Genomic DNA, 27,891 nt, shown 5'->3' on the forward strand with positions numbered 1-27,891 from the left:
GTTGCAGACAGTTCTGGAGGTTATTTTGAAAGTGACCCCCTCACTCACTGCCGCGGACCGCACACAGCTGTCGGGAACCATGACACAAGATGACGGATACGGTTGTCGTAGAGGGACAAGTCAGACTCCGAGAGGGGAAAAAGGTGGTTAAAAGCAACGCAAACCACGTTTACGGTATCGTTTATTATTGTTGGACAACTTAAATCTTTGTTTGTTTGTCTTCACGAACACTACTTTGTTTGTTGTTTTGTTTCCCTGCGTTTACAGTGGAAAAACAGATGGGTGATTCTTCGGAAACCTTCGCCGGTAGCAGGTAAATCCTACTCGGAAAACATTTTACGCTGCTGTTTAACAGTGTTGAGATTAGCTATTAAAATGCTTTTAAGTAGCTGTTTTGTTTCATAAACGTACTTTCTACGTAGCAAAAGCCTGACATAGCGCTGTCACGGTTGTTTTTTTCTCGTGACGGTATGTGAGGTATTGGTACGGTCGTTATGCGTGATATCGGAATGACTCTCGATGCACTTGTCACGATGTCGCAATTCATTCTGGCTCGAGCTGTTTTTGGACCAACAGCTACAACGTGCACTTTAAACGTGTAATGTTGTAAAAAAAAAAAAAAAAAAAAAAAAAAAAAAAATCGTGTTTGTAGTCGAGACCGGGTCTAGTTGTCTCAAGAGCTGTACTATCACTAACGTTTGACTTTACAGTAACATTAGTTAACTAGCCTACTACAAGACTTCTACAGCATTTATTCATCTAAATTAATGTTAATTTGTACATTTATTAATGCATTATTAAAATCAAAGTTGTGTTTGTTAACATTAGTTAATGCACTGTGAACTAACATGAAAAAACAATGAACGACTGTATTTTTTCATGTTCATATTTCATGTTGGTAATACATTAACTAATGTTAACTAATGAAACCTTATTGTAAAGTGTTACCAAATTTCCATACACAAATGCGTAAGGTACATCTCTAGGAGTGGTTTTGTATGTTGTTTTGAAATTTCTTGTGAATTCTGTACTGCAAACTAAAATCCAACCTACCACTCATATTTATTTTTTGCCATAGTGTATGTTGATATTTTGGGTGTATGTTGACCTGTGTTTCAAATGTTAGAAATATATTAATGCCAAAATTTGATGGTCAAAGCAGAATCTTGAGCGTATAGCCTATATAGGCCTAAATATACTTTCATTTTTCACTTTCATTTTTGCCGTTTTATCATTTTTACTTTAATTGTTTAAAATCTGTTGTTTAGTTCATTTTGTTACTATAGTGGCAGTTGAGATAATATTTTAATTAACTTTTTTCTTGGCCAATAATGGTAGAAATGTTCAAAGCTTTTTAGTTCTCAGAACTTGAAGGTATTCTATGAAGGCGTCTGCTATGCAGACATTGACTTAAAAAAAATAAAACTCCCCTGATAAATATTCCCTGTCTGGCGTTAAAAATGTGACAAGTGGTCCCAGTCTCTCTTATGATTAGCATTAGCATTCACGTTGCAAGCCAAGCACTTGCATAACTTCTTTAGGTGAACTTGGCTAGCGGATAGGTCATTTTTGGATCTCTGCCGTCTGAAGTTTGTCATTGTTTAATAGGTTAGTCTCCAGTTGCTTTCATGGATCACTGAGTCTTTTGATGTGTGTTATGACAGCTGCTCGACTCCTCGCATACTTTTTTAGAAGTCTGGTGATGAAGTGGTTTGTTCTTTTGTAGAGAAGCATAAAAACAAAACATCACCACATTCAAAACAACAAGTGCAGTCATCCTAGAGACAATAGCTTGATGCTGTCACACACACACAACACTAGTCTATGGAAAGAGACAGTTTATATTTCATGGCCCAGTAACTGCGTCCCATGCATGTGTTACTTTGTCAGTAGTAATTCCTGATGAGGATTATGCAAATGATAATATCAACTGCTGGAATTGTAATGCAACACAGTATTGATATGAAAGAAAATGTAGACTTTTGATTGACTTAAAAGGATAGTACCTGTAATGATTTTATTTTACTTGAATGGTACATGGTACATTTAGGGTAATGGTGCTTATACAATGGCACTGAGTGATTTCATGTGCAGTGGTGTTTATATGGTAAACAAAAAAACATGATATTATCATTGTAATGTTTGGCCGTATTTGTTAGTGTAAGATACATTTCTGTGCTGATGTTTTATCAATTTGTAATCTTGACTGTCTCAGACTGCCTGTCCTTGCTGGTGTATAAGGAGCGTGGAGAGAAGAGTAAAGGACAGCGGGAGAGGAATCAGGCCACGCTGAGGGATATCTGTGGACTGGAGGCTCTTCAGGGGTTTGATGGAGTGAATTATGCGCTCAGTCTGCTGTGCCTGAGCCAGTCTGTCATGCTGGGCTTCGACAACAGAGTGACTCTTCTGGCCTGGGATGCTCGTATCCGCTACAGCCTTGGAGAGGGTGAGAGAAGAGCATGTGTGCATGTGTAGTGTCAGATGAAAAAGGGGATTTATTAAAATTCTGTCATTATTTACTCACCCACATGTCGTTCCAAACTCACAAGCTGTTATTTTTATGTGGAGCACAAAGATTTTTTTTTTTTTTGGTAAAAATCATTCCACAGCTACACAATGACAGTTCAATGCTGTTATTTTTATGTGGATTACAAAGTAGAATTTTTTGTAAAAAATAATTTCACAGCCATACAATGACGATTCAAAGTAACTGAGGGCTGTCAAGCTCCCAGTATTTAACGAAAACAGCACCAAAACGGCTTCATACATCATAACAGTAGTCTATATGACTTTTTCACTACATATATTGGAGTCAATTGTTTTATTTGTGATAATGCAATGAAACATGCCAAATTGTGTGTCATTTTTGGCCAGGCTGACATACAAAATTATGAGCACGTGCAAAAACAAGAGAGAACCAACGAAATATATAGACAGTATATTATTTTTCCTGTGAGCTTTTTTTACCTATGCATTTTTTTCTTTTCTGTAGTTTGCCCCTTTTTCAGTTTAGTGTTTTTTTCTTCCCTCATAGTTAATAATAAATAAAAAAAGCCACATATTTTGATGGTTGATGGTTTTGATGGTTAACTTGTAGGGTCATTAATCTTTTTTTAATATGGTGTTAGTGATGAAGTTCTTGACTTCAAATTGAAGGTATATATAAATATATATATATATATATATATATATATATATATATATATATATATATATATATATATATATATATACAGTTGTGGTCAGAATTAATGGCACCCCTGGTAAATATGATCAAAAATGGCTGTAAAAAATAAATCTGCATTGTTTATTCTTTTGATCTTTCATTCAAAATTTTTGCTAAATTCTACCCTTTCATTGAAGTAAAAGAATTGAAAGTGGGGAGGAAATCACATTATGAAATAAATGTTTTTCTCCAAAACATGTTGGCCACAATTACTGGCACCCCTGTAATTTTTTAAGATTAAAATATCTCTGAAGTATATTCCCATTAATATTTACTTTTTTTTTAGCACACCAGGGTGACTAGGAACATGAAATTGTCTAGCTATGACTTCTTGTTTCACAGGAGTTTAAATATGAGGAAACACAAAGGCCAAATTCCCTTAATCATCCATCACAATGAGTAAAACCAAAGAATATAGTTCTGATGTGCATCAAAAGATTGTTGAGCTTCACAAAATAGAAAGTGGCTGTAAGAAAATAGCTAAAGAATTGAAAATCCCCATTTTGACCATCAGGGCAATAATTAGGAAGTTCCAATCAACTAAAGATGTTACGAATCTGCCAGGAAGAGGACGTGTGTCAATATTGTCTTAATGCACGGTGAGGAGGAAAGTTTGAGTGGCCAAAGACTCTCCGAGGAGAATTGCAGAGATTACTTGAGTCTTGGGGTCAGAAGCCTACCACATCCCCACATGTTGTTTGGGGAGGGTTTCAAGAAAAATCCTCCTCGCTCATCCAAAAACAAACTCCAGCATATTCAGTGGTCAGACACAACTGGAACTTCAAACGGCACAGGGTTCTGTGGACAGATGAAACTAAAAAAATAGCTTTTTGGCAGCAAACACGCTAGATGGGTTTGGTGCACACAAGGATAAAAAGTACCCCATGTGTACAATTTAATATACCGTTGGATCTTTAATGTTGTGGGCATATTTTTCTGCTGGAGGTCCTGGACTTCTTATTCAGATACATGGCATTGTGGATTCTATGAAATATCAACAGATAAAAAATCAAAACCTGACGGCTTCTGCTATAAATCTTATAATGGGCCGTGGTTGGATCTTCCATCAGGACAACGGTCCAAAACAAACATCAAAATGAACACAAAAATGTGTTACGAAGCACAAAATGAAGCTTCTGCCATGACCGTCCCAGTTCCCTGACCTGATGAGTGGAGTGAACTGAAGAGAAGAAGCATCTGGGAATCTGAAGGATCTGGAGAGATTCTGTATGAAGGAATGATCTCTGATCTCTTGTCAGATGTTCTCCAAACTCAGGCATTATAGGAGAAGACTCAGAGCTGTTATCTTGGCAAAAGGAGATTGCAAAAAGTATTTAATAAAAGGGTGCCAATAATTGTGGCCAACGTGTTTTGGAGAAAAAACATTTATTTCTTAATGTTATATATATATTCAATAATATATATATATATATCCTTTTGATCTTTCATTCAATTTTTTTTTTTACAAATCTAACCTTTCACATAATTAATTTCACATATAAATATACAGTATATAAAATAGTTTTATTATGTAAATCCTCTGTCTTTATTCTTACTTTTTAATTTATCATCTATTTTATTGTTATTTCTAGCAAACATAGCTAAAGTTTGATCTCCCTCAGGGCACTTTATGAGTCAAGACCGCTACTCGGTCTGTTAATCCCAGACACCCTCGAAAAACACGTACAGACACACACCTACACCCTGGATCTATTGCTTTCACACGTACACATACACTCTCAAGTCAGAGTGGTGTGGCGTGCCCTTTGAGAAAGCAACCAAGTTATAATTGGGACCCCTGTGATGTGTGATACTCCGAGAGATCTAAAGTTTTTCTCGAATATGTGTTTGACAGAGTAACAAAAACGTATAGTATTTTATCCTAGACTTGTTTCGGATGACTTCAGGTTATTTCAAATCAAAGTTTTCATTTCCATATGCAGCTAAAGTGTTGAATGATTAAGCTCTTGTTTGGCAGCTGTTATTCTGAATCCATGTGTCGTCTCCACTGTGATGCCTCCTTGATTTTCAGGTCGCATGTTTGTTTGATTATTTGTCTTTAAGGCAGTCAGAATGATGATTGATGGAGTCTGGTGAAGCGGGGTGCTGATGTCTCATTCTGTTCTGTTGCTCTTATCAGTTTCCTTCTAAACCGCTTTAACACACTGTGCTGTAGCAAGTTCCCTCACTTTGAATCATGACTGATGCTTCAGTGACTTGAGACTGCCTTGCTTTGGTTGACCATAGATTGAGATGTGAGAGTGTGTGTTGTATGGATAAATCTTATAATATAAAAGATATATGATGGATAAATCTTTTGTGTGTGTTCAATGTGACAAGGTGCACAATGGAATAGTAATTATGAAGTAAAAAGCATTAATCCCATTGCTGATGCAAGACACACACACATATGCACACACACACACTGCTGCAAGCAAACTGTATCATTATGCATTATGCCCTCTTGGAATTTATCGATTACTTGTCTCTGTTAGGATAAATTGAGGTATTTTTCCTAATGATTTGGAGTCTATATACACACCTGTGTTGCCTAATTAGATATATTGATCTTGAAATAAATTTACTCCAAATTTGTCTGTGCCTAGAAAAAAATGCAGCTAAAAATAAATATGATCCATTTGGGGTTCCCACAGTCATGGACTTGGTGGAAATATCAGGGAATTTTAAAATGATGTTTGCCATGCCTGAAAATGTCTTGGAAATTTATAGTAAACATCTCATGACCTTTATGACCAAATATATTATAAATAAGACATCACTCTTGTGTAGAGTAAACATGCCACAGTGTGGTTCGATTCGTTTGTGAATTGAGCTGTTGAGTCATAAAAAAAGAAAGAAAAGAATTAATCTTATTGATTGATTGGCGGATTGAATCTGATTCAATAATATTTTAAAAAACATTATTCACAAGTGTTCACATAAAACTAAAAAAATTATGGAAATTGAATGGTCGAAGGGCATGGAAACCCTGTTCACTACTCACGCTTCATTACTCAGTTCAAATGTGTTTCTGATGGTTTACAATTTGATATGAAACTGTTAACTCTTGGTAGAAAGACAATTTGATGAGAAGAATATCGGATGATGAGTCAAAATGCGGTATATGCTCCTTTAAAAAAATCGTTCAAGTAGTATGTTAATTCAAAATATGGTTACACTTTATTTTAATGTGATGTAGTTACATTGTGCTTACCCATAAGTACTGAGTAATATTAATTAACTACATGTACTTACTATAGAGTTACGGTTAGGGTTTGGTTTAGTGTTGGTTACTTGTAATTATGCATAATTTACTGTTATTACTATAGTAAGTAAATGTAGTAGCATGTAACTTCGTCACCTTAAAACAAAGTGTTACCCAAAATACAGAGATGTACAAAAACTGTAGAAATTTACCAGTTTTGTTTATCTTTATATATTATACAATGGTAAGATTTTGGAATTTTAAATGCAAATGTACTTTGTCCTTGTAGCCGATGGAATGAAATTAGGCCTTTCCCGAATGTCTCCAGAAGAACTGCTTTGCTTTGATGTGCTAATTTTAAAGTCATGCTCTCTGATAATAAACTTGTCTCTTTTTCAGTTCACAGGTTTAACGTCAATGTCCAGCCTGGCAGCAAACTAGAGAGTGGCCCCGCCTCCCTGCATTTGTGCAACAATTTGCTTGTCATCGCCAGAGACCTCCCTCCAACTGTCATCGGCCAATGGAAACTTTCGGACTTAAGGCGTTATGGCGCCGTTCCTAATGGATTTGTCTTTGAGGGAGGGACAAGATGTGGTTACTGTAAGTTCATGTTCTTTTCCTTATTCAGTGCTATTCTTGAATATATTTTCTTTGTCGAATTGCTCATTTGACACTTGATCTTTTTGAGATGCAAATGGTTTCTTGAACATCTCTTTTATTTTGTTTTGGTAGAACACTGCATTTTATTCAATGAGACGAATCACATGATAATTGAGTTGAACGCGTGGTTTGTTCTTGTACCTCTGCCTCTTTTTTTACTTAGTGATGCTCTCTGCGGTGGAAGTAGCACAGAGGTGTTTGCCAATAGTAAATGTGAAAATCAGATAACCTCACAGTCACACTTTAGTCTCTCGTGTCTCTCTCTCTCCCTCCCTCTCTCACTCATTTTCTCACTCCCCCCCATACTTACAGAATCAGTACACATTACTTTTGTGCACCCACACAGATTGTGGTAATGTGTGATATGCTCCAGTGTAAGATGTTGCGTTAGCACCAGTGAAACCCACCAGCTGCCTCTCTGGCAAATCCAACTGCAGCTGTTCTGTGGCTTCAGCAGGTTTAATGCTCCATCTTATATGAAACTTCCTTACAACGGGTCAACGACAGCCATGTTGTCACAACACAAAAGGGTTTTTATTGCAATCATAATCAGGATAATTCATTTTTCACTTGAAAAGGTGTTCAGGATATTTGTTAGACGCTGTTTTAATGCACTATGCTGGGAACTCTGGGCATTTTTATGTGTTTAGGCAGTGAGGCGGCATGTGAAAGGTCTCCTGCCAAGTGGAAGAACTTGAGGGGGCAGGGGTGCTCACATTGGACACCAGACTCTCATTGCTGTTGTAGTACATTAGTACAACATTAGTCGTGTCTAGGACTACATGGAAACTGCACATGCTGCACTTTTTAAATACTTTTAGATTTGTTTTTACACATTTTACCATATTGAAATAAAATATGCAAAAAAAAAATTATTTGCAGAAAATGCAAATCAATAGAGCTGCAGATGATCTCTGGGCTTAGACATCTGCACAAAGAGAGCTTGTTCAATTCGATTGAATTTGAATCTTCATTACAACCACTACTACCACTACTCATGCATTCTGAAAATGTATGTAAATCCATGAAAACATACAAGGAAACAGATACTAAGACAGCCAAGTTTACATTTAGATGCATATAGTGAAATAATTACCTTGTCTGGAGCATGTGTCTGTTAGCCAGTGCTTTATCTCATTATAGTTTGACAACCATGAGCTCCGATTGGTCTCTGCCACACAGAGGTCATGTCCCTCCCACTCCCATTAGTGTAATTCAGCGGTTGGCTGCTCGGGGACAGAGTGAATTAAATTGAAAATATGGCCTTGTTGCTGTCTCTAGCGCAATTCAATGTCACAGGCCACACGCCGTGACAAAACACATACTGGCAGTGCAATTAGTGAGCGTGTCAGCAGTCTCATTTGATTTCAGAGACTGAACATATGTGAGTTTATTCACTGGTTTAGATTGTCAACAGACTTAGAAAAATTGTAACCTAAATTGAAACTGACAGTGCAATTCTAATTACATGATTCTGCAAGTGTTTGATCTTAAAGTGCCCCTATTATGGATGTTTGAAAATGACCTTTCATGTTGTGTGTAACATAGCTCTAAGTGAATGAAAACATCCTGCAAAGTTTTAAATCTGAAAGTTCACTGTATATAAAGTTATTGTCTTTCAAAAGTAAGAGTCGACTCCGAGTCAATGAAATGAATCGTTTTTCAAACGAGTCATAAACTGTTTCGTTGTGACGTCGAGACGAAACATTAGTGTATTGCGCGCGCAGAGACCAGAGAAAACTTGAACCCCCTCAAACCAACAGCTGATTCCTGTGGATACTGGATAGCATCATGTCGAGAAGACGGCGTTGTGCTCTACAATGTAAAGCCAGTTTTTTCACTGCCCAAGGACGAGCATGTGAAGAATCAGTGGTTAAAATCTTTACCACGATACCACAGCAGTATAATCCTAAACTATTGCTGTGTTCCCTTTATTTTACTGACGACTGAGTCTCTGGAGTACAATGCAGGATTCTCAAAACGCTTGCTCTTGAAAGTTGGTGTTCAAAATACTTAGTTTTGAGTTTTATATCGTGTAGGTCTCCTGCTAACTGGCTAACTCACGTTATTACTGTCTTACTGAAATACTTCTGCTAATCAGCCACTATTACCTAAAACTGTGTCTATTAATGCAGATTGTCTGTCGTTCTCACTACTTTGAGTAAAGATTAAGCATGGAGCAAGATTTGTTTTACCAATGTTTATGTACAGTCATTCACGCTAGAGGTCGGCTAATGTATGCACTGTTATTGATAGAGTTTCCACATGTTCACCGCAATAAATTAGAAAAATACTCAGTAAATAAATAAGTAGAATAATCAGTTTGTTGATGGACATGCACTTGTTAATGCTGATGGTGAGGAATTACAGTTGCAACATCTCATATAATGTACCTCAAACTGAGTAGTGTATCACTGAGAAATGTCCTGCTCGAGTCGTCCTTGGGATGGAGGTTGGGGTTGAATGAATAGTTCTTCCAATGTTTCATCATCGGACTCGTGCTCACATTGATATGGTAAAATCGACGTCATTGTTCATTACTGTGTTTAGTTCACGGTGTAGAAAGCCTCAGGACAAGCAGAACTGACGTTCTAATGGCAATGGGCATGTAGACCAATCACAACAGACTGAGCTGTCTGGCCAATCAGAGCAGAGTAGCTTGAGATTGATTCATCTGACGAGTCGTTTGAGAATCATTGAAAATGTGGTGATGTGCAAATGTATATTATGAGAAAATTAAACAGTTTTTTTACCTTTGATGCATGTAAACTTGTTGTAGGAGACTCCAAAACAACATTAGGGAACTTTAAAATAGCATAATAGGGGCACTTTAACTTGATTACAGATGTTTCACGTGAGACATTTACTTGTGCAACTTTTTATACAGCACAAAAAAGTCATAAGAATGGTAAAGAATGTCAGAGAATGCCTATGTTTAAACTGGAATACTGACTTCTTTTATTGAATGCTGTGCAGTATACACTGTATACGGGTTACTATTTAAAAAAAAAGTGAAACATAATTCATTATGCAACAATATACGTTTCAAACTGGAGTCATTTTCTTTTTTTAATTGGCACTTTAATCAAAAGTCAATAACCGTTTCAAAAAAATCACCACTAATACTACTTACAGTTCATCCGTAATGTTGGAAATGTAAGTTCAACCGCATTGCATTGTGGGATATAGTACTTTATTGTATACTGCACATGTTAGCAGAGTCATCTGGGTATTTTCATAATCAAAAAATTTCTATAGTTTAACAAAAGCAGGTTTAGGCCTGTTTTATTCTCAAAATGTGGGCAAGGTAAATAAATAGCCACAGATTTGGCCATATGTCTTAAGTATTAATAGCCTAGCAGTGTGTTTATGAATTATGAAACCAAGTGCTAAGGGTGTTATGGTTATTTTTGTAATGGACTGTCAGTCCTATACCGTCTCCACAGTGATGCTCAGGGATTTGACAGGACTATATTTGCCTTCATGAAAGACCGCCTAAGTCTCTTTCCTAAGCATGTCCTACAAAGAAAAACAGTCATAATCAGACTGCGGATGAATCATAAATGCATCTTTTCACAAATAAGGTCTTTGTTAGCCCAGTTTTCCCATTAAACTCGAAGCCTTAAGGCTCTTTAATAGCTAGTTTTCAGTAACATTCAGCTGTGCTTTTGCCAGCTCTTATTTTAGTTTGAAAGGTGTTTCAGGCTTTGCAGATGCTATTGACATTTGTATGGGGGAGGTGTGGGCACCAAAGCGGATTTTCTTGGTACACAATTCACTTATTTCATAAATTATAATTATGCTAAAGTGCAAAAATAAACTTTAGTTTTATAACACTTTTTTTCTCGTTTCAAAAGCTGTGGACCTATCAGATATATAACTTCATGCACTTGGCTCATTGATAGAACTTCACTGTCTTCAATTAGCCTTTACTTGAAGACAGTTACTTTACTTTATAGACTTTGTATGCCTGATGAATTTATTTGAATGATGTATGAACTCGTATAGTTTTTCTTGGTTCCATTGGGTTGGATTGGTCTATATAATTCATTTATCCTGAATCAGTGATATGTCAGTGTTCTCGTCTGCTTAGAGGAATGACTTGATGTTCCCTCATTTGTTGTAATCTTGTGACTGCTATTATGGTCATTACTGAAACTAATTTTCTATTTAATGCTATGGGAAATTAATATCAATTTGAATTCGAAATGGTGCATTACGTCTTTTGAATAAAACGGGCTCAAGACATTAAAAAGCTATTTCTTTTCTCTGTCTCCGTAGGGGCTGGTGTTTTCTTTCTTGCATGTGCAGAAGGAGAACAGATCAGTTTTTTGTTCGATTGCATCGTGCGTGGCATATCACCAAGCAGGGGGCCGTTTGGACTGCGCCCAGTCCTGCCAGGTGAGTTCATACTTGTGGAGGTGTGTGATGTAAGATCTCAGATCAGAGATTTCAAAGTTGCTAATGTTGGCTTCATTAGCTTGCTGTATGTGAGCTGTCAGCTACGTGTGCATATCTGTGTCTAAGCTCTATGTATGATTGATATGTGGTGTCAAGTTTCCTTCTCTCCCTCTTTATTTCTCCCAGCACCCTCATGTTCTGCTCAGAATGGCTGTTGATTTTTTGTTTGGAGTCCCAGGGACTCCAATTATGTAAATGTAAAAATAATAATACTAATTTTTAAATTAGCCTTTTATATTCCCTCCAATTCAATTTAGATTCCTCTGATCAAATCAAAATCTAGTAGGCAGATATTTTTGAAGCTGCATCCCTCTGTTTTGCCACACAGTAGGCATGTACTGCTCGGTAATGTGAAAGTAAAGATAAACAACATTTAAATAATGAGTCAATGCATCATCAATCCTTCTTCCAGCATGTGATTTTGTCTTACCCTTATTAAGCCTATTATAAGTGTTTATATTTTAGACCTGACGGGATGGTTTTCATGGGAAATTGCGTACATACTCGCCCATGCGTGTCTCGTCATATCCTTAAATAGAGAAAAGTTATTACTTTGACTGGTGTATGGTGTGGGAGTGGGTTAGTTGTCACAACGAGCGAGAAAGGTTGACATAAATCTCCAACCTCCGGGGAATCACCTGAACAGAGGAGAGTCTGCTGGCAAAAGAGAGCTCGTAATAAAACAAGAATCAACATTGGCTTGGCTTTTCAGAGATGGCGAGAACGATTTGAAATGTTGTAAAAGCGATGTGGAGATGACGTTTTTATTACTCAACAGGCAAGTAAGGTATTTTACTGAACAGATACATTGTCATATGTAGTTCATTTTAAAGCATTATCTATTGCCAAGGGTCTTTTCATGCTGGAATGTATTTTCAAGGAAGTACACTGTCTGGGTATAGCTACGGTAACGTCTTCAGCTAGTCAGCTTGAGATCCTTCCCATCTAAACTGGTTATATCTTAAACCTAGTAGTGAATGTTTAATGAGCAGTAGGATAATTTCTCTATTTTTCATATTCTATATTCATCCGTACAGTCACGCAGAGCCAAAGCACAACCTGCACAATGTTCTTCCACAAAATGCATGTAGTTTTGTTGTTTAACTGCTAGAGGGCCAGAAGTTACATAGTGTAACTTTAAAATAAACAATAAATAATAAGCATAACTGTTCAGATACATCATTTTATTATGTAAAGAATCATTGCATTATGTGTTTTCAAATTGGATTTTCTCAGATCCCTAATGTAAGAAATGCCATATTTTTCACGTGACATGCCATTTGAAATGCGTTATCAAGTTGAAAATGAGTTAATAATCAGTTCTCATAAGATTATTTAAAAGTCATATCAACTCGACAATTCAATGTTAAGTATGTTTAAAAATGGCCCTGGGGTCTCTGAGACCCCAAACAGTTCATAAGAGTTAAAGTCCCCCTGTAGTCAATAATTGCCCCACCTCCACTCACTCATACCAGCTCAGAGATCCACTCGTTGATGATCACACATTGACGTGATTGGTTACAAGGTAGTTTGAGACGTCAGACACATCAGCGATTTCAAACCGCGTTTTAGAGACTGTCTTTGGTTCACTGCAGTTTTAAGGAGAAAATACTCAACAATGGTGTTGACTTATGATCTAGCAGTAACAGGGGTCTGTAGTCAATCATATTCATTAAGTTTAATGAACTTTAATGAGTCTTGCTTTGTAATGGCAATCGCTTTTTAAATCTAACCACTCAATGGCTCCACCTTGACGGAGGGTAATAATATCTCTGTGGTACATATCTTTTTAATGGAACCTTACATGACTTCCCGGACACTGAGTTATTGTCCTAAAAATCAATGTAAGATTCACATTTAGTTTATTGATTGGTCCTAGATAGATTTACCATGTAAGCATAAAATGATATTAACTCGACACATCATTTTATAGATCAAACCGCCACACTGAACGCACAGAGAATCACTAAATTGAGCTGCTGAGCCAGTGATATTGAAATAAAATGATAAGGTCTAGCGGAAAGTTTGCATGCTGTCATGAGTTGTGTAAACAGAATCCTGTGGAGAGCTGACACACGGTCAGTAACATAAAATAATATATGGCTATGAAGTGGCTTAAAGCTTTTCTGTGCGGGTTCATAGCTAAAATTAGCACAGCCATAGTTAAAATGACTCTCTACATACATATTCAGAGAGCTTGTAGACCTGTTCAAACCACACAAAGATTGATCTGCGAAGCACTAATATTATGCCCGGGCTGCTCCAGGGCCATTTCTTGTAATAAATGTACTATGTTGCTTTAAGGGAAAAGCATGTGCTAAATGACTACATATTTACATAGACCCATTTACAGAGGTGATCTATTCTCTGTGGACAAATATTTTGACAGGTGTTATTATTTCCCCCTTCATTACATTGATGTTGTGTACCATAGCCTTGAAAATATGATTATTCAAAATTGCTAAACATATTTTTGGTATTTCTCTGTGGATCAATGATGATGATGATGATGATGATAGCTTGCTTGCTTGTAATCACGGCGAAAACTTTTTCCAGTATTTTTTCCTCTATAAATTCTCCCAGTTTCTTTGATTGTTGTATGAAAGTATAAAGGTATAAATCAAAAGCCTTAAAGTTTGTTTACTTCGATGCTTATGACAGCACATTCTCTTAATTCTCAGATTTATGATTTATGCACATTACATTAAGTTCTCGCCTGTCATCCCTCATACTGAGATGTCAGAGCAGTTGTTCTAGCTGTCATTAAGTGTCATTGATTATGTGCACGTGATGTATTTTTTAACCTTTGATATTCAATAAAGGTTGAGTTCAGATTGCCAGTGATAAATAAGGGCTACAGGGTATAGCCAAGGCACTCTTCTTTTTCAGCATTTCACTTTATTCCGTATTCTTCAGAAGAATTTCACAGAGCAGATAAATTGTACAATGACAACCTCTTTAAATATGCAAAAAGCAAATGCTCTTTCAGCTTTCTAACCTACTGCCATATTCAAAAGGAGGTCTCAAAGCTTCCCGTGTGTGTGTGTGTGTGTGCATAAGTGCTTGTGTGAGAGATTATTGCTGTGAGGCTATGTCTGTGATGTACCAGTAGAAACTGATGAATGTGGCCAGTGGCTCCAGTAATTCTCCCAGCAGAGACCGTGATACAACAGTGATGGATTATATATGACTTAATGCTCAGAGACAAATAAGTGCTGTCTGGTGCATGTTTGTGTTTCGTTTGTTTGATCATAAGGATATATGTTGGTACATGTGTGTATGAATGATGAATGTTCACTTTATTGGTTGATGAATGTTCACTGTATTGGTTTAATTAAAATGTAATGTTTCCAATAGACCCCAATGCTAACCCGTCATCTATAGAAGACAGGATTAGCCAGGAGGCCAGTGAGCTGGAGAAACGACTCAGTATGCTGTCGATTTGCAGCCAGCACAGCATGGCAGGTAATTCAAAAAGCCATACGCAAAATAAACACACATAGGAGGCTATTTTATTTAAAATAAGGTTTTTGTAAATAATAGTTCACCCAAAAATGAAAAATCAGTTATAATTAATCAGTTGTTGTTTTTTAATTATTCAGAATTTTAGTGGATCGCAATAGGATAATTTTTGAAGCATAGTTTACATAGTTCATTTCCATACAGCAACAGTTCATAGTGTCTGTCACGCTCCAAAAAGACCATAAAAGCACTATAAAAGGATCATAAAAGCCTTCACATAAAAGTCGCTCAATTGCTTTGTGTGGGAAAAAGACAGAAATTGAAGCTCTTATTTGTTATTATTGTTATTACATGGCAGATGGCAAGGTTTTGTAAGGGATAATATACAAACTAAATCGTGAAACTTCAGTCTGAAGGGATTTATTTTGTGATATTGACCGACTGACTTTATACTATGAAACATACAGTATAGATTTCTTCATCTATAAATATAGAACAAGAAATATTGATTTGATTTTAAATTATCATGTAAGTGACTAGTTTTGGTTGTCAGGTCCAACATATTATTTATTTATTGTACAAAAATACATGAAATACCAATGAAAAACATGTAAAGATTCTTCAAAAATTCTTCTGTGTTAATCCTCCTCCAAAAGAATAACTGAACATCACAAAGTCATAATTAGTTTTTGTCACTCCCTTTTTGAAATGCATGCACAATGCTAACAATCCAGGCAAACATTTGTTAATCCACTCTCTCTTTGTCATAATTTGTCAGCCTCCACCTTCAGTTACGGCGCCTCCTTGGCAGGAGATGATCGGAGCATCTCCAGCTCCTCCTCAGAGACCAGTCATTCTGATAACAGCCTGGGCAGCCGCCTGGCGATATGGCCTGAGCCAGTCAGACACCCCACTCCCATTGAACCACCACCATCATCATCATCACCACTGTTAGGGGTTGCAGGATCTAAGAGCACAGCCTGTTCTGTCAGCACGTCCAGTGACGAGCGTCTATATGGAGTAATGTTGGGAGGGCTTCGGCCCCCATCCAAGCCACCTAATCCTAGAGGCCTTCAAGAGGCGGGACGGCAGAGCTCAACAGACAGCGGCATCGCCACCGGAAGCCACTCCTCGTATTCTGGAAGCTTCTCCTCCTACACTGGTAGCGTGGATATTGGGCATGGAGAGACTGATGAGTTTGGATCCTTAACAAGCCTCCCTCAGAACCCTAATTCCCTTCTCAACACTCCAGTACGGACAATTCCCCTGATTCCTGAGCACAAACCCTGTGTGTGCCCACTCAAAGAGTCTGCTCAAATGCAGGCCATCATGTACCAGGTACCCAGACCACCTCTGCAGCATTACGACATCCCTCGCAGGCTCCCACTACAACAATCCTCCAGTCAGGAACAGTTTTTGACTGCTGTAGCCCAGGAACGTGGGCCAGAATATGGAGCTCTGGGACCAGAGGGCGTACATGCAGATGCCACCCCCAAACAAACTGTTCAATGGAGATTCAACTGTTTTGGTGAAGGAGTAGCGCCCCCTGAAGGCTCCACCGCACCACAGTTACAGCCCGCCATCTGTCCTGACTGTGGGGGAGGAAAGGTAACAAGATATGTTTTCTTGTTGGTTTTTTGCTTTTTGTGTCTTTCTGTGAGTAGTTTTTTACTGGTATTTTTTTTTTTATATCAGAACTGAATGACATTAGGTTTCATTAACAGTTCTCGCACATATATTCTTTGCGTGAAATGCCATACTAAAATTATCCGACAGTTTCCTGCTGACAGAATATCTGACTCCTATGAGCTTGAATCAAAAAACATACAGCTCAGCAGTCAGTGTAATCTGTAGTTGTTGTGAATTAATAACATAAATTGCAAACAGTATAGTCAAAATTCAGAACAAATGAGTATTTAGTTATTTTTAGTGAATGAAACGCATATAGCATACAACTTACTGTGAGACTTAAATTCATATATTTACTGTCTGGTTCTGAATATGACAACAGTTAAAGATACACATACATTTCTCAGAGTTAAAAAACATTTTTTTTTTTTAACTGAATTCTCTTATGCTCACCAAGGCTGCATTTATTTGATAAAAAAATACAATAAAATGAGTAATATTGTGAAATAATATTATTACAATGAAAAATAACTTATTTTAGAACCGTTTTCTATTTGAATATATTGTAATTTTTTCCTGAGATGGCAAAGCTGAATTTTCTCCTACAAAGAAAATTAACAACAGCTGACAAGCTCCACTCAAGATGTCACTAGTTAAAAGGTTAATGATCAATCACCCAATCAGAAAACATCCTCATTTACCCATTTCTACGTCATAAAGAATTAAGTCATCGAAAAACAAGATCATATCTCCCATTTTTAAAAAACAACAACAGATTCATACAATAAGCAATATCACAGAAACTCTTTAAGACAAAGGTCCTCATTCATACCTTTTGGAAACTTTCAGACTTTTCAAATAAAACCAATCCAGAAAGCCTCTCGTTTTTTCTTAATAAAATCAATGTTACCTCCTCTTGTACTGTGTTTTATCTTTTCAATACCAAGGTTATTTATGCTTACTCTCACAAAAATGTCTTAAATGCAACAGGACTTTTTAGATCCTTTCTGTTTCTGTTATCCTCTCTTTAAACGAACAAGATATTTCACCAACATACATTTTATTACATGGACATTAAATAATATAGATCACATATTTTGTCTTACATGTAATAAAACTCTTGATAAATATAGGACTCTTATTTTCAGGATGATTAGAAAACGTAAAAAAATGTGTAAATTGACAATTAATACAATTACCACATTTTGAGCACAATTTTTAACACAACTTATAGAGAGAATTTCTAGTTTTGTAGATCATCATATTAAATAATTTGTCCCTAAACAACCATATATTATTAAGGATAGTACTAATTCCCATTTTTAGTTAATTTGGCCACTTTTGTGTTAAAAAATAATTATTTATCTTCAATGTGCAATAAAATGGTTTGAGTGTCTTTTTGTAGGTAAATTGGAAGAAATTATATTATATGAAGCCCAAAGTAATAAATTTTTTTAATATAAAACTGAAATATAAAACTTTTGTAACATAACAAATGCAATTAACTGTTACTTTTAATTAATTTAATGTATCCTTGCTGTTTAAAATAATTTATTTAACATCAGTGTATGTTACTGCATTTTTGTTTGTTTTGCATATACATGTATATATGTATATATACAAACACACCTTTTGCAAAAGTGTTACAATGGAATTGCCAAACACATCAACGTGCATGCAAACTATATAGGCTATATTTGCATATTCATGGATCCGTGTATACTAAATGAAGCAAGGGTGTAGAGTTACATTCAAGCTATTTTTAATGCATGAATCATTTTTTTCCACTGGATAAAACGTTTAAATATGTCATTTTGGTGATGAAAGATTAGTTTTAAGGGATACAATTATTGACTACAGGTGGACTATAAACCAGATAACTGCTCAGCTGTTTCTGAGTCTAAATGCATCGTTTGTCAAAGTATGCAGACAAACTGTTCTCTAGATTTGGACTAAAACTTTACCAACAAAATCAGGCTTCTGCAACAGATTAATTAATTTAATGATGCGGTGTTGATTGAGCATCAGTCTTTCGTTATGCACTCCTCTAATCACGGAATCTAGCGTTCCAGCACAAATCTGAACACTGTTCCAGCCGTCTGTGTCTCTGAATCATGCTCAGCCATCACTGCCAGTGGGGAGGCAGAACCAGTTTGCAGAGTGAATTTAAATGCGTTTGTCATCTCGCCACATGCTTCGGGTTGATCTGAGAATGCAGTAATAAGCTATAAAAACAGCTTGCTTTGGCCAAACAGTGAAAAAAAAAAAGAAAGTTTTTCAGGGAAATCAATATTTCACACTGAAAAGCATTCCATTCTCAGTATTGTTGCCCACAGCATTCAATACTTTTGTACAATAGTGGCAACATTTCAGATGCTTATTGTAACCGCAAGCATGGCTTTAGGCTTTTACCAGATATAGGTGTAGTCAGTTTTTGCTCTTTGTAAAAATTTAATTTAAAGATATAAAAAACATCAGCAACAGCTGAATAGAAGCGGTTAGTTGTCAGAAAAATGGTCACACTTTATATAAGGTGTCTTTAACTTCTATGTATTTACTTAAAAAATGTTAGGCACAATGTACTTATTGTGTTCATGTTGTATTGTAGAACACATTTGCTGCTATTGAAGTGGGATACGGGCAAGGTTAGGGACAGGTTTGGGTAGGTTTAAGGGTGGGTTAAGGGGTTAGGGAAAGGTCTACAGGGTAATTATAGATGTAGTTGCATGCAGGAATTTTTAAATCTAAAAACACTGCATCAAATGATTAATTTAAATGCTAGTACACAGCAGTTAAAGGCTAATATAATACAGTAAAGTGGGTCAGATTTTGAAACACTTTGGTGATGTGTAGCTGCAGAAGCAGCATCAGTCAATTAAAAGAATAAATACAGCGTTAAACAAGTCTACTGCTGCTCTGGGGTTTCTGAATCACTTTTATGTTTCTCGTAGGTGGAGGAGAAGAGCAGGTGTGAGATCAGAAGCAGTTCTGAGCAGCAGAATACTTTTCATGAGACTGACGGTGAGCATCATATAGTTATCTAGTTTTGAAATGATAATAATACATAGTCCCTTAATCAGGTAAACAATACTTGGATGTCATTTCAACAGGAATTGCATCAGTAATGCCTCTTTCATCCTTACGTTCAAGCAGACTTTCTTGTCTGTATCGACTGGTAAAGCGATTCTAGTCTCAGCATCGACATGTTGCTAAACGCAGTAGCCATGAAGAGAAATTGCGATGCTTTGTTGTCACTGGATATCTGATGTTTGTGTGTGTAATATGCCATGTCAGATTGTTTTCAGCTGATTACATTAACAATTTAATGATTTGGAGCATACATCTGAGTGTATTGTGATTCTGAATGAATGGCTTACTTGTGATTTATTCTTGGGGGTTTGTCTTGCTTAGCAGATCCAAAATGCAATTATGAGCAGATGGCATTCATGACCGATGCATCCAGGTGGCCACAGTTCAGAGCCGGAGAGTATGGTAATTGAGATGCCCCTTCTTATATATCACCACCTGATCACAGCATTTCATTCGCTTGATTTCATTGGTAACTGTGCATGTTGTGTCTTGTCTTACAGGACAGACAGGACTGACAGTTATTGACAAACTTCAAGGTGATTCCATTAACTATGTGAACATCCCCATCAGTCCAACGTCTAAACGACAGCTACACTATATGGAGTTGGATCTGCAGGACCGTCCAGAGTCAAGCCACACTATCAGAGGTACACTGTGTTCCTTCCATATTCACTACTCATTTTTGATCCTTCAGTTACATGCCTTCCAACCTAGTACTCATTTTTTTAATCCTTACCTTTACAATATACATTCTACTGTTCAAAAGTTTAGGGCTTATAAGATTTTTATGTTTTCAAAAGAAGTCTCTTATTCTCAAAGGCTATAGTTATTTGAAAACTGGAAAATTGTGAAATATTATTACAATTGAAAATAATTGTTATCTGTTTTAATATATTTAAAAATGTAATTATTCCTGTGATGATAAAGCTGAATTTTCTTCAGTGCCACATAATCCTTCTAAAATCATTCTAATATGCTGATTTGGAGCTTAAGTGACATATTTTTAATTATTATTATCAATGTGGAAAACAGTTGTGCTGCTTAATATTCTTTGTGGAAACTGTAATTGTTTTTCAGGATTCATCAAACAGCATTTATTTGAAATCTAAATGTTTTGTAATATCATACGTCATGTCTTTACTGTCACTTTAATTTGCTGCATAGGCCTTTTTGAATATTTGTTTTATTTTTGTCACTCAAAAAAATCATACTGACCCCAAACTTTTGGACAGTTGTATAAATTGTTGATATCTGTGGTTCTGTCTATTTTGGCCGTGAAAACAAATGACTATCCAGCTGTGTTGAGATTTATTTTTAAATGTTAAGCAGTGGCTGGTTGGATAAAATGCTAGACTTACAAATTAGTCATCTAACAAAAAAATCGGTTACATAAAAAACTTAGACTTGGTCTAATTTGAATCTGAAAAAAAAATGACTGATTATCCTTGGCTAACGCCAGTGTTTCTTGCGTCACAAACTACCTTGTAACCAATCACGTCAACGTGCGGGCGGGCTTTAGCATATCATTAACTGCTGTGGAGTCTCAAGAGAACCCTCGTTATCCCAGTATATTTTTCTGTTGATATGAAAAATCGGGTACATTTAGCAATACAGCTGGTGAATTATGTATATATTACGATATTAGGATGAACTATATGCCTTTCTCCATTGACGTTCTGAGTTGTTGAAAGTGTTTGTAAGGATACTGATTGTTAGAAGGCAGCGGTCTGACTCTGAGATGGCGAACGGGAACATGGTTTGTGTAACATTAGCAACACACTATTAGTAGTCAAACAAAAGGCTAATCATATTAATTACCAGAGAACGATACATTAAATGCATTACCATTCTGATACATCGAGTTATAGACGAGCCTATTAGAGTGAGTGGAGGCAGGGCTCATTTGCATATTCTTGGATCCGTGTATAGTAAAGGAAAAAAGGGTGTAGAGTTGCATTGAAGCTATTTTAAGGCATTAATATTTTTTTCCCACTGAAAAAAACATTTAAATATGCTATTTTGGTGATCAAAGATGAGCAGGGGTACTAAGACAGCTTTAATATAAAGGCTAAGTTTATGCAACTGGCCACAGATAACAGAAGCTTGCACATTTAAAAAGTTGTTAATAAATCCTTTTTTTTTTTATTGCGTTTGTGATCAGTGGCCGGCTCCAGCACTAAATACGCCCACATTGACATCACTGCTACTGAGACAGCACAGAGGGTGGGAGCCCAGCATGCACAGGGCCGAGAGGAGAGACTACAGGAACTAGAACAGAAAAGGAGAGGAACGCTCACCTGAACATGTAATCAAAGTGGAGTTTAAATGCCTGAGATCACACTGAATCTTCTTCTTCTTCAGTTAAACCTGGAAATAGTTTTGTCACAATTGTGAAATTAACTTTTTAAATTTCTTGAATCCACTTAAGCACAAAAACATGGTTTTACACAAACTTTTGGAGTTTGTGCAGCTCAAATGCCGTAGTCATTATTAAACTAACCAAGAGACATTAAGAAAATGAAATTTATATGTATTTTTCAATTAAACCTTTCTCTCAAATTGTAATGGTGATATGTTAAGTTAGTATAATTTTGAATTGTGGTCTCTCAGATGTTTAGACTCTACTGTTTATCAGTGGTTCTCAACCTGGTCTAGGGCTATGACTTAAACGTATTGAACTTAATTAGTTAAAAGTCATAATTAGTTAAATTAGGAAATTTAAGTAGCTTTTATAAATGTGCCTTAGAGAAAAAAAAAGAAAAAAAAAGAAAAAAAAAACATTTCTGGTGTGAATCTTGAGACAAAATAATGGCCCTGACATATTTTCAGATGTCAGTGCAAGTTTCTTTCAGTTAAAACAGCTCAAACATCCATTTTAGTCTGGGACTAGGCTTAAGCCTCGTCTGTGAAACCGGGCAAATAAATGAACCATTGTTTTTATTGAAGAACAGAGCTAATTAAACTTCTGGATCAATGTCTTGACTCAGTTGTTGTTTAAAAAATAAAAATAAAAAAAAAGTTCATAATTGTGTTGGATTTCGGTGGGCTTTTGGTTGAGAACCATTGCTTTATATGCTAAATGTATTTCTGCATTGTATTTTATGTACAAGTTTATGGATGTGTATTATTTTCCATGTTTAAGATTGGCATGGAATTAGAAAAGTTATAAATCTGAAAACAGATCCCAGATGCAACAACTTTGACTGTTGACAACTGTAAATATATACTTTGGTGACCAATTTTGTTCTGTACATTTACATATTTCATGAGAACATACTGTATTTTTTTTTTCCAAATATTATTTTCTGAAATTTCTATATACTATAATAAAAATGATATAACAGTGACTAAAGATGCTTGATGCAATATCACAATCACTCAATGGCAGCTCATCATATCACCCATTTGAATTTGTCATAGAAAACACAAGGCTCGGGCAGTTTGTTTTATTATGAAATGTGCAACATGAAACATGGACTTGTACAAAAGCAATCCTATTATTTACGGAGATCACATTCCTGACAGTTCATTACAATGCTGGATTATAGGATTTGTATGAATAGGAAGATTTTTAAATCAAACTTGTTAGATTAGTAATAACAGTGCCATAGAATAAAGAATTAGTGTGGGTTTTATATTAGAATTTTTATGACAAATCCCAGTGTCTACCTGATGGAACTGTTTAAACAGCGAGGATGTCGATTCAAGTCTACCTTGGGACAACACTGTCAATCATAGAAATGTACCCTGTACCCATTGCTATTTAGTGATTCAGTCATTATTATGGTCAACTCAAGGTCTGCCTTGTCAGATAGAAGTAATGTAGTGCGTGAGCTCGGTTTCTCTTTCTCCACTGAAGCACACTTTTTTCCTGATAAAGTTTAGCTGTTAATAGTAATATTAAAGCAAGCCTGTGCACCGTTGTTCATTAAGGGGTTTTATTTTGCAACCTTTAAATCTTAGGATGCTCAGGACTGGGGTATAAAAAATGAGAATTATTAAAATGAATGCTTAAAAAGTTTATATTGAAAACTTTGAGAGCTTTTTCATGTGTGAAAACTTTATGCCACGCGCATATTTTGCACCCACGTTTGTGGGATTTTACACGTGTTTCCGTGCGTGTTTGCTGTCTATTATTAAACAAATTGAGTCACAAACACATTTTTCCACAATAGAATGTGGATAACATACATAAGCTTGCTGGATAAATCACCTTGTAGTCATTTGCTGTAAAAACATTAAACGGGAAATGAGCAACAAAAGCAGAACTGATCACTACTCACAGTAGCATCAAAAAATCATAATTTAACAAATAGTCTAGCTTCGCAATGGAAATGTTAAATTTGTGTACATTATGCCCTACCTTTATAACCCCAGCATATGTGATATGTGACCTATGAATAATTGTAGCTAACAGAAGTGTTCAGAGTTCATTGTGTTGCAATCCATTTTGGGAAATCTTATTCGTCAAATCCTGCAAGTGTTTCTTCATCTAAAGAAAAAAAAAAAAAAAACGTGATCGCATTAGTACAGATTTTAAACCGATAAACAAAAGACTCTGCACAACACTTATATTTTTCTTCATGACTATGAAAAAGCCACATAGGACAATCACCAAAAACTGATCTAGGATACTCTACCTTGTATCCCATTTCTCGTGCCTTCTCAGCAAGAGTGTTGTATTTCTCTTTGTTTCTCATGATATGTTCTTCGTCTCCCAGGGCTTCCACATGCTTCAGTTTCTGATGGGACAGTTCCAGCTGCTCCTGATAGTGCTGGTGCTTCTCCACCTTTGTTTCAAAGTGTTTAAGTTCCTCCTAAATGAGATGAGCAAATTAGCTGTGCAGTAATAATATAAAAGATATTCAGTCAATGACATGAGCAAAGCTTACTTTAAGAGAATCAAGTTCGTCTTCACTCAGATTAGATCGTTTTGCCATTTCCCAAAGTTCTATGACTCTTGGCTCCTTAAATTCTGCCATAGGCAAAGATAAGAGAGAGCATCAGAAAGTCATGAAGCAATTTATTAATGAGAAACAGATTCAATCTTTGCAAAAGTAGCCACCGCTGTCATCACTGTAACCCTCATGGGTGATCTTGCGGAGTCGTTCAAAGCCCTGGTTAAGGTCCCTCATTCTCTGCTTCAGATCTGCATGTTTCTGATGGAGAACATGTTCCTTCACTTCGCCTTCCAGAGGACTTATTACATTCTTATGGATCTCTGATGGAAAGAACAGAAATTCGAAGACGAAAATTCTGAGTATCTGCACAAGAGGTTCAAATTTAAACAGTCCTATTATTAAACTAAATGGGGTGCGTTTCCCAAAAGCAGTGTTAAGTTACCAAATATGGTCGCACGTTCCATCATTACTAACATAATGGTTACTTAACCATAATGAAAACAAACATAGCAAATTTGTGTGGTTGGAACTACAGCTCTTGACCTGTGATTAGAAGCATAGTTTCTTGTTAGTTTGAACATGCAGTACATTTTGTATCTTTCATTGTATTTAAATATACATACATTTCATTCTAAATATATTTAAACGTGTCAAAATTGCACATGTGCATAAATCACATGACATCACAGCAATAGCAAACCACAACCATCTAATGATCAATTCACAATGGACTAGATCAAGTCCCGCCCTACATCTTTTCTTGTTCAAAAAGCCGTTTCAGTCAGATATAAGTCCCAACAGAGAAGAAAAGACTATCGCAACTCCCTTTTTTCATGTCAACTTTAAAGATTTTGGATATTCCACTAAACACAATTAGAGATCCTAAATCCTATGAGATATCTTGGCACTAAACACGACCAAACTCTTACCTTCAGTCCGGCTGACAGTGTCCATGACAATGTTATACTCGTTGATTCTGTCTTTGTGGTGCTTGAATTCTCTCTGAAGGGTCTGGAGTTCCTCGTCAGAGAACTTTCCAGAAGTCTTGGCCTGACGATCAAAGGTTGAAGAGAACATTTAAGCAAAGCTAGCAATAAGTGAACAAGTCTATAAACCTGCAAATGAGTTACACATTCACACTTTACTGGTTGTTTTGTCACAACGTCAGTTACCTTGTTCCACAGCTTGTCCAGCCTTGGGTCATCAAATGTATCTCCCTCATTAACATCATGATCTTTCAGTCTGTTGCTGTCCAATGTCCGGGTGTCTTTTTTCCCATCCATTCCATACTTTGCCAGAATAACTGTGCAAAGAAGTTATACAAATCATTTTTTCATTAATATGTCCTGTACTAACTTCCAGTTGCAATAAGAAATATGTCAACAAAGAACTGTTTGTCAAGCCTTTTCATGGGTTTTTTAATGTCATAACCTAAACCAAACAAAAAGAGTCAAAACATACTACTAAAATTGCGTCTGAGCTTGGCTTCTCTCTCTCCATCCTCGTCCAAACCTTCTGCTTTCAGTTTTTTCCACTGAAGTTCATCTTTCTCCTGGATCTTCAAGTCACTGTGCAGTTCTGACAGCCGCACCGGTGCAAGCTGCATCTAAAGCAGAACAGATGATGAAATACTACAATGAGATTTAAAAACAAAAGAAGGACAATCAAAACATCCGATAACACTGGCAAAAATAATAAGATTGTATATTTTTAATCTGTCACATCACTTACCCTTAACGCCTTTTCCCAGATCTGATTAAGTTTGGCAATCCTGAATTCCACCTGATTATTGTTTTTATCAGATGCCTTTTGTTCATTCTTTTCTTTCGAGTACTTCCCCGCCATTGCTCCAATAACAAACAAAGAAATCAACATTATAAACTGCATTTTCATTCTGACACACAAAAAGCGAATTGCTAAACAAAACGTAAATGTGAAATGTTTTCTAGAGCATCTGTGGCGCTATTCAGGAAGCGCTACTACGAGAATCATACGGCATTCACATGCCTGAACTTCCAGCTTCGCAGTGCATCATGGGTATTGAAGTTTTACATTTCTTAGACATTCGCGCTTTGAAACGAGGATCTCTACTTTTAAAGACTTCAAATCCCACACAGCGATGCTTTGCTCGTTAGTAACAAGGGGCTTTGAGCAAATGAGATCAAACCACGCACTGGGAATGAAGGGAAGCCCACTTGCAGGCTGCATGCAGCCATATGATGGCATCTACTTATTGAAACCGCCCACAAATTAGATTTTAAATCACCACACTGACATCCCAAAACCAAAAGTGCAATATTCATTTTTTAATGACTGAGTGTTAGCACATGTGTTGGACTTCAAATAACATAAAATCCAATACATGGGAAGTGAAATTCACCCATTATTGTCAGCTCTAACAGGGTTACTAGGTGCCTGCTACCTCTATTGCAATTTGTCTCTGCCAATTTTACCAATTAGAATGCAAGTAGAACTTCCAGCTTTCTAATATTGGAGATGATACAATGATTGATATAGCAAACAAAAGGAAACCAGTTGAGATTCCCCATATAGGCTACTACTAAATGACCGAATCAGGACAATATAAGATAAAGTCTGTATCAAATTGTGCCACCAACACTATTGTAGTGTGACATAGCTACAACTCAAAATGAAATCCAATATACATGATATTTAATTACACATTTTTATCTAACAACAAAGAACACTACTTAATCCGTATTGCTTGGTTAACCCACTTAATGTGACTATAAATGAATTGGACTCATTTTTGAAACATCAATCATGTTATAAATTTGTGGAACATTAAGTGTTTGTGAGAGAGAGCTGGGACTTTTTGTCACTTTGGTACTATTTTCACAAGTAGGTGGTATTCAAAACCTTGGTACAAAAGTGGTACTTCCAACTTGTATCACAGCTATAGTCAATCATTCTTGTTTTCCCATCACATTATTTAAATACACTTACATAACCAAATTGACATCCATGAAAAAATCCATAAAGCCGGTAATAGCTATTCAAGGTTTCATCACCTTGACACTAGCTCTCTGAGGGACCTCTTTTACAAATTCCTTGAATGCCTCTTCTTTTTTACAGTCTATGTTGATATATTGCAAATGCTTGCATATGATACGGCAAACAATTGAGCTTATGAGATAAATAGAGAACAAAGAAAATCCTGTCTGTAATATTTAGTTGGACAATCAAAACATTTTAAAACCACGTACTCATGCAAATAATGCCAAAGTGATTAAAAA

The 27,891-nt window shown here is 36.3% G+C and overlaps 2 protein-coding genes across 4 annotated transcripts; one reads left to right on the forward strand and one right to left on the reverse strand.

The window, feature by feature from the left end:
• Positions 1 to 23,081, forward strand: dok7b (docking protein 7b). Of its 3 annotated transcripts, none has more exons than XM_084099413.1 (11): positions 1 to 143; positions 268 to 313; positions 2,216 to 2,446; positions 6,831 to 7,031; positions 11,373 to 11,492; positions 14,910 to 15,017; positions 15,793 to 16,622; positions 19,595 to 19,664; positions 20,058 to 20,135; positions 20,234 to 20,380; positions 21,895 to 23,081. In XM_084099413.1, the coding sequence occupies exons 1-11, from the start codon at positions 90 to 92 to the stop codon at positions 22,032 to 22,034; spliced, it is 2,025 nt and encodes a 674-aa protein (XP_083955539.1). In that variant the 5' UTR covers positions 1 to 89; the 3' UTR covers positions 22,035 to 23,081. The 3 variants fall into 3 exon arrangements, with proteins under 3 accessions (XP_083955539.1, XP_083955538.1, XP_083955540.1); XM_084099412.1 differs by having other exon boundaries at positions 20,055 to 20,135; positions 21,895 to 23,079; XM_084099414.1 differs by having other exon boundaries at positions 64 to 174; positions 21,895 to 22,481.
• Positions 23,082 to 23,165: 84 nt separating this feature from the next.
• Positions 23,166 to 26,667, reverse strand: lrpap1 (low density lipoprotein receptor-related protein associated protein 1). Its single transcript, XM_084099430.1, has 8 exons — positions 26,366 to 26,667; positions 26,096 to 26,240; positions 25,807 to 25,937; positions 25,564 to 25,684; positions 24,799 to 24,954; positions 24,626 to 24,708; positions 24,374 to 24,550; positions 23,166 to 24,225 (listed from the first exon to the last, which is right to left on the reverse strand). The coding sequence occupies exons 1-8, from the start codon at positions 26,525 to 26,527 to the stop codon at positions 24,157 to 24,159; spliced, it is 1,044 nt and encodes a 347-aa protein (XP_083955556.1). The 5' UTR covers positions 26,528 to 26,667; the 3' UTR covers positions 23,166 to 24,156.
• Positions 26,668 to 27,891: the final 1,224 nt, after the last annotated feature.

This window comes from Abramis brama (genome assembly GCF_963993115.1).
Source record: "Abramis brama genome assembly, chromosome: 2".
Classification (NCBI taxonomy): Eukaryota; Metazoa; Chordata; class Actinopteri; order Cypriniformes; family Leuciscidae; genus Abramis; species Abramis brama.

Bases quoted from the DNA above. Each gene is read 5' to 3' on its own strand.
- dok7b (XM_084099412.1), top strand. From the start codon at position 90: ATGACGGATACGGTTGTCGTAGAGGGACAAGTCAGACTCCGAGAGGGG. The intron at 7,032-11,372 runs GTAAGTTCATGT...CTGTCTCCGTAG, and splicing joins AGGGACAAGATGTGGTTACT to GGGCTGGTGTTTTCTTTCTT. The intron at 20,136-20,233 runs GTAATTGAGATG...CTTGTCTTACAG, and splicing joins GTTCAGAGCCGGAGAGTATG to GACAGACAGGACTGACAGTT.
- lrpap1 (XM_084099430.1), bottom strand. From the start codon at position 26,527: ATGAAAATGCAGTTTATAATGTTGATTTCTTTGTTTGTTATTGGAGCA. The intron at 26,241-26,365 runs GTAAGTGATGTG...GTTCTGCTTTAG, and splicing joins TCTGGGAAAAGGCGTTAAGG to ATGCAGCTTGCACCGGTGCG. The intron at 25,685-25,806 runs GTAACTGACGTT...TTTGATCGTCAG, and splicing joins TGGACAAGCTGTGGAACAAG to GCCAAGACTTCTGGAAAGTT.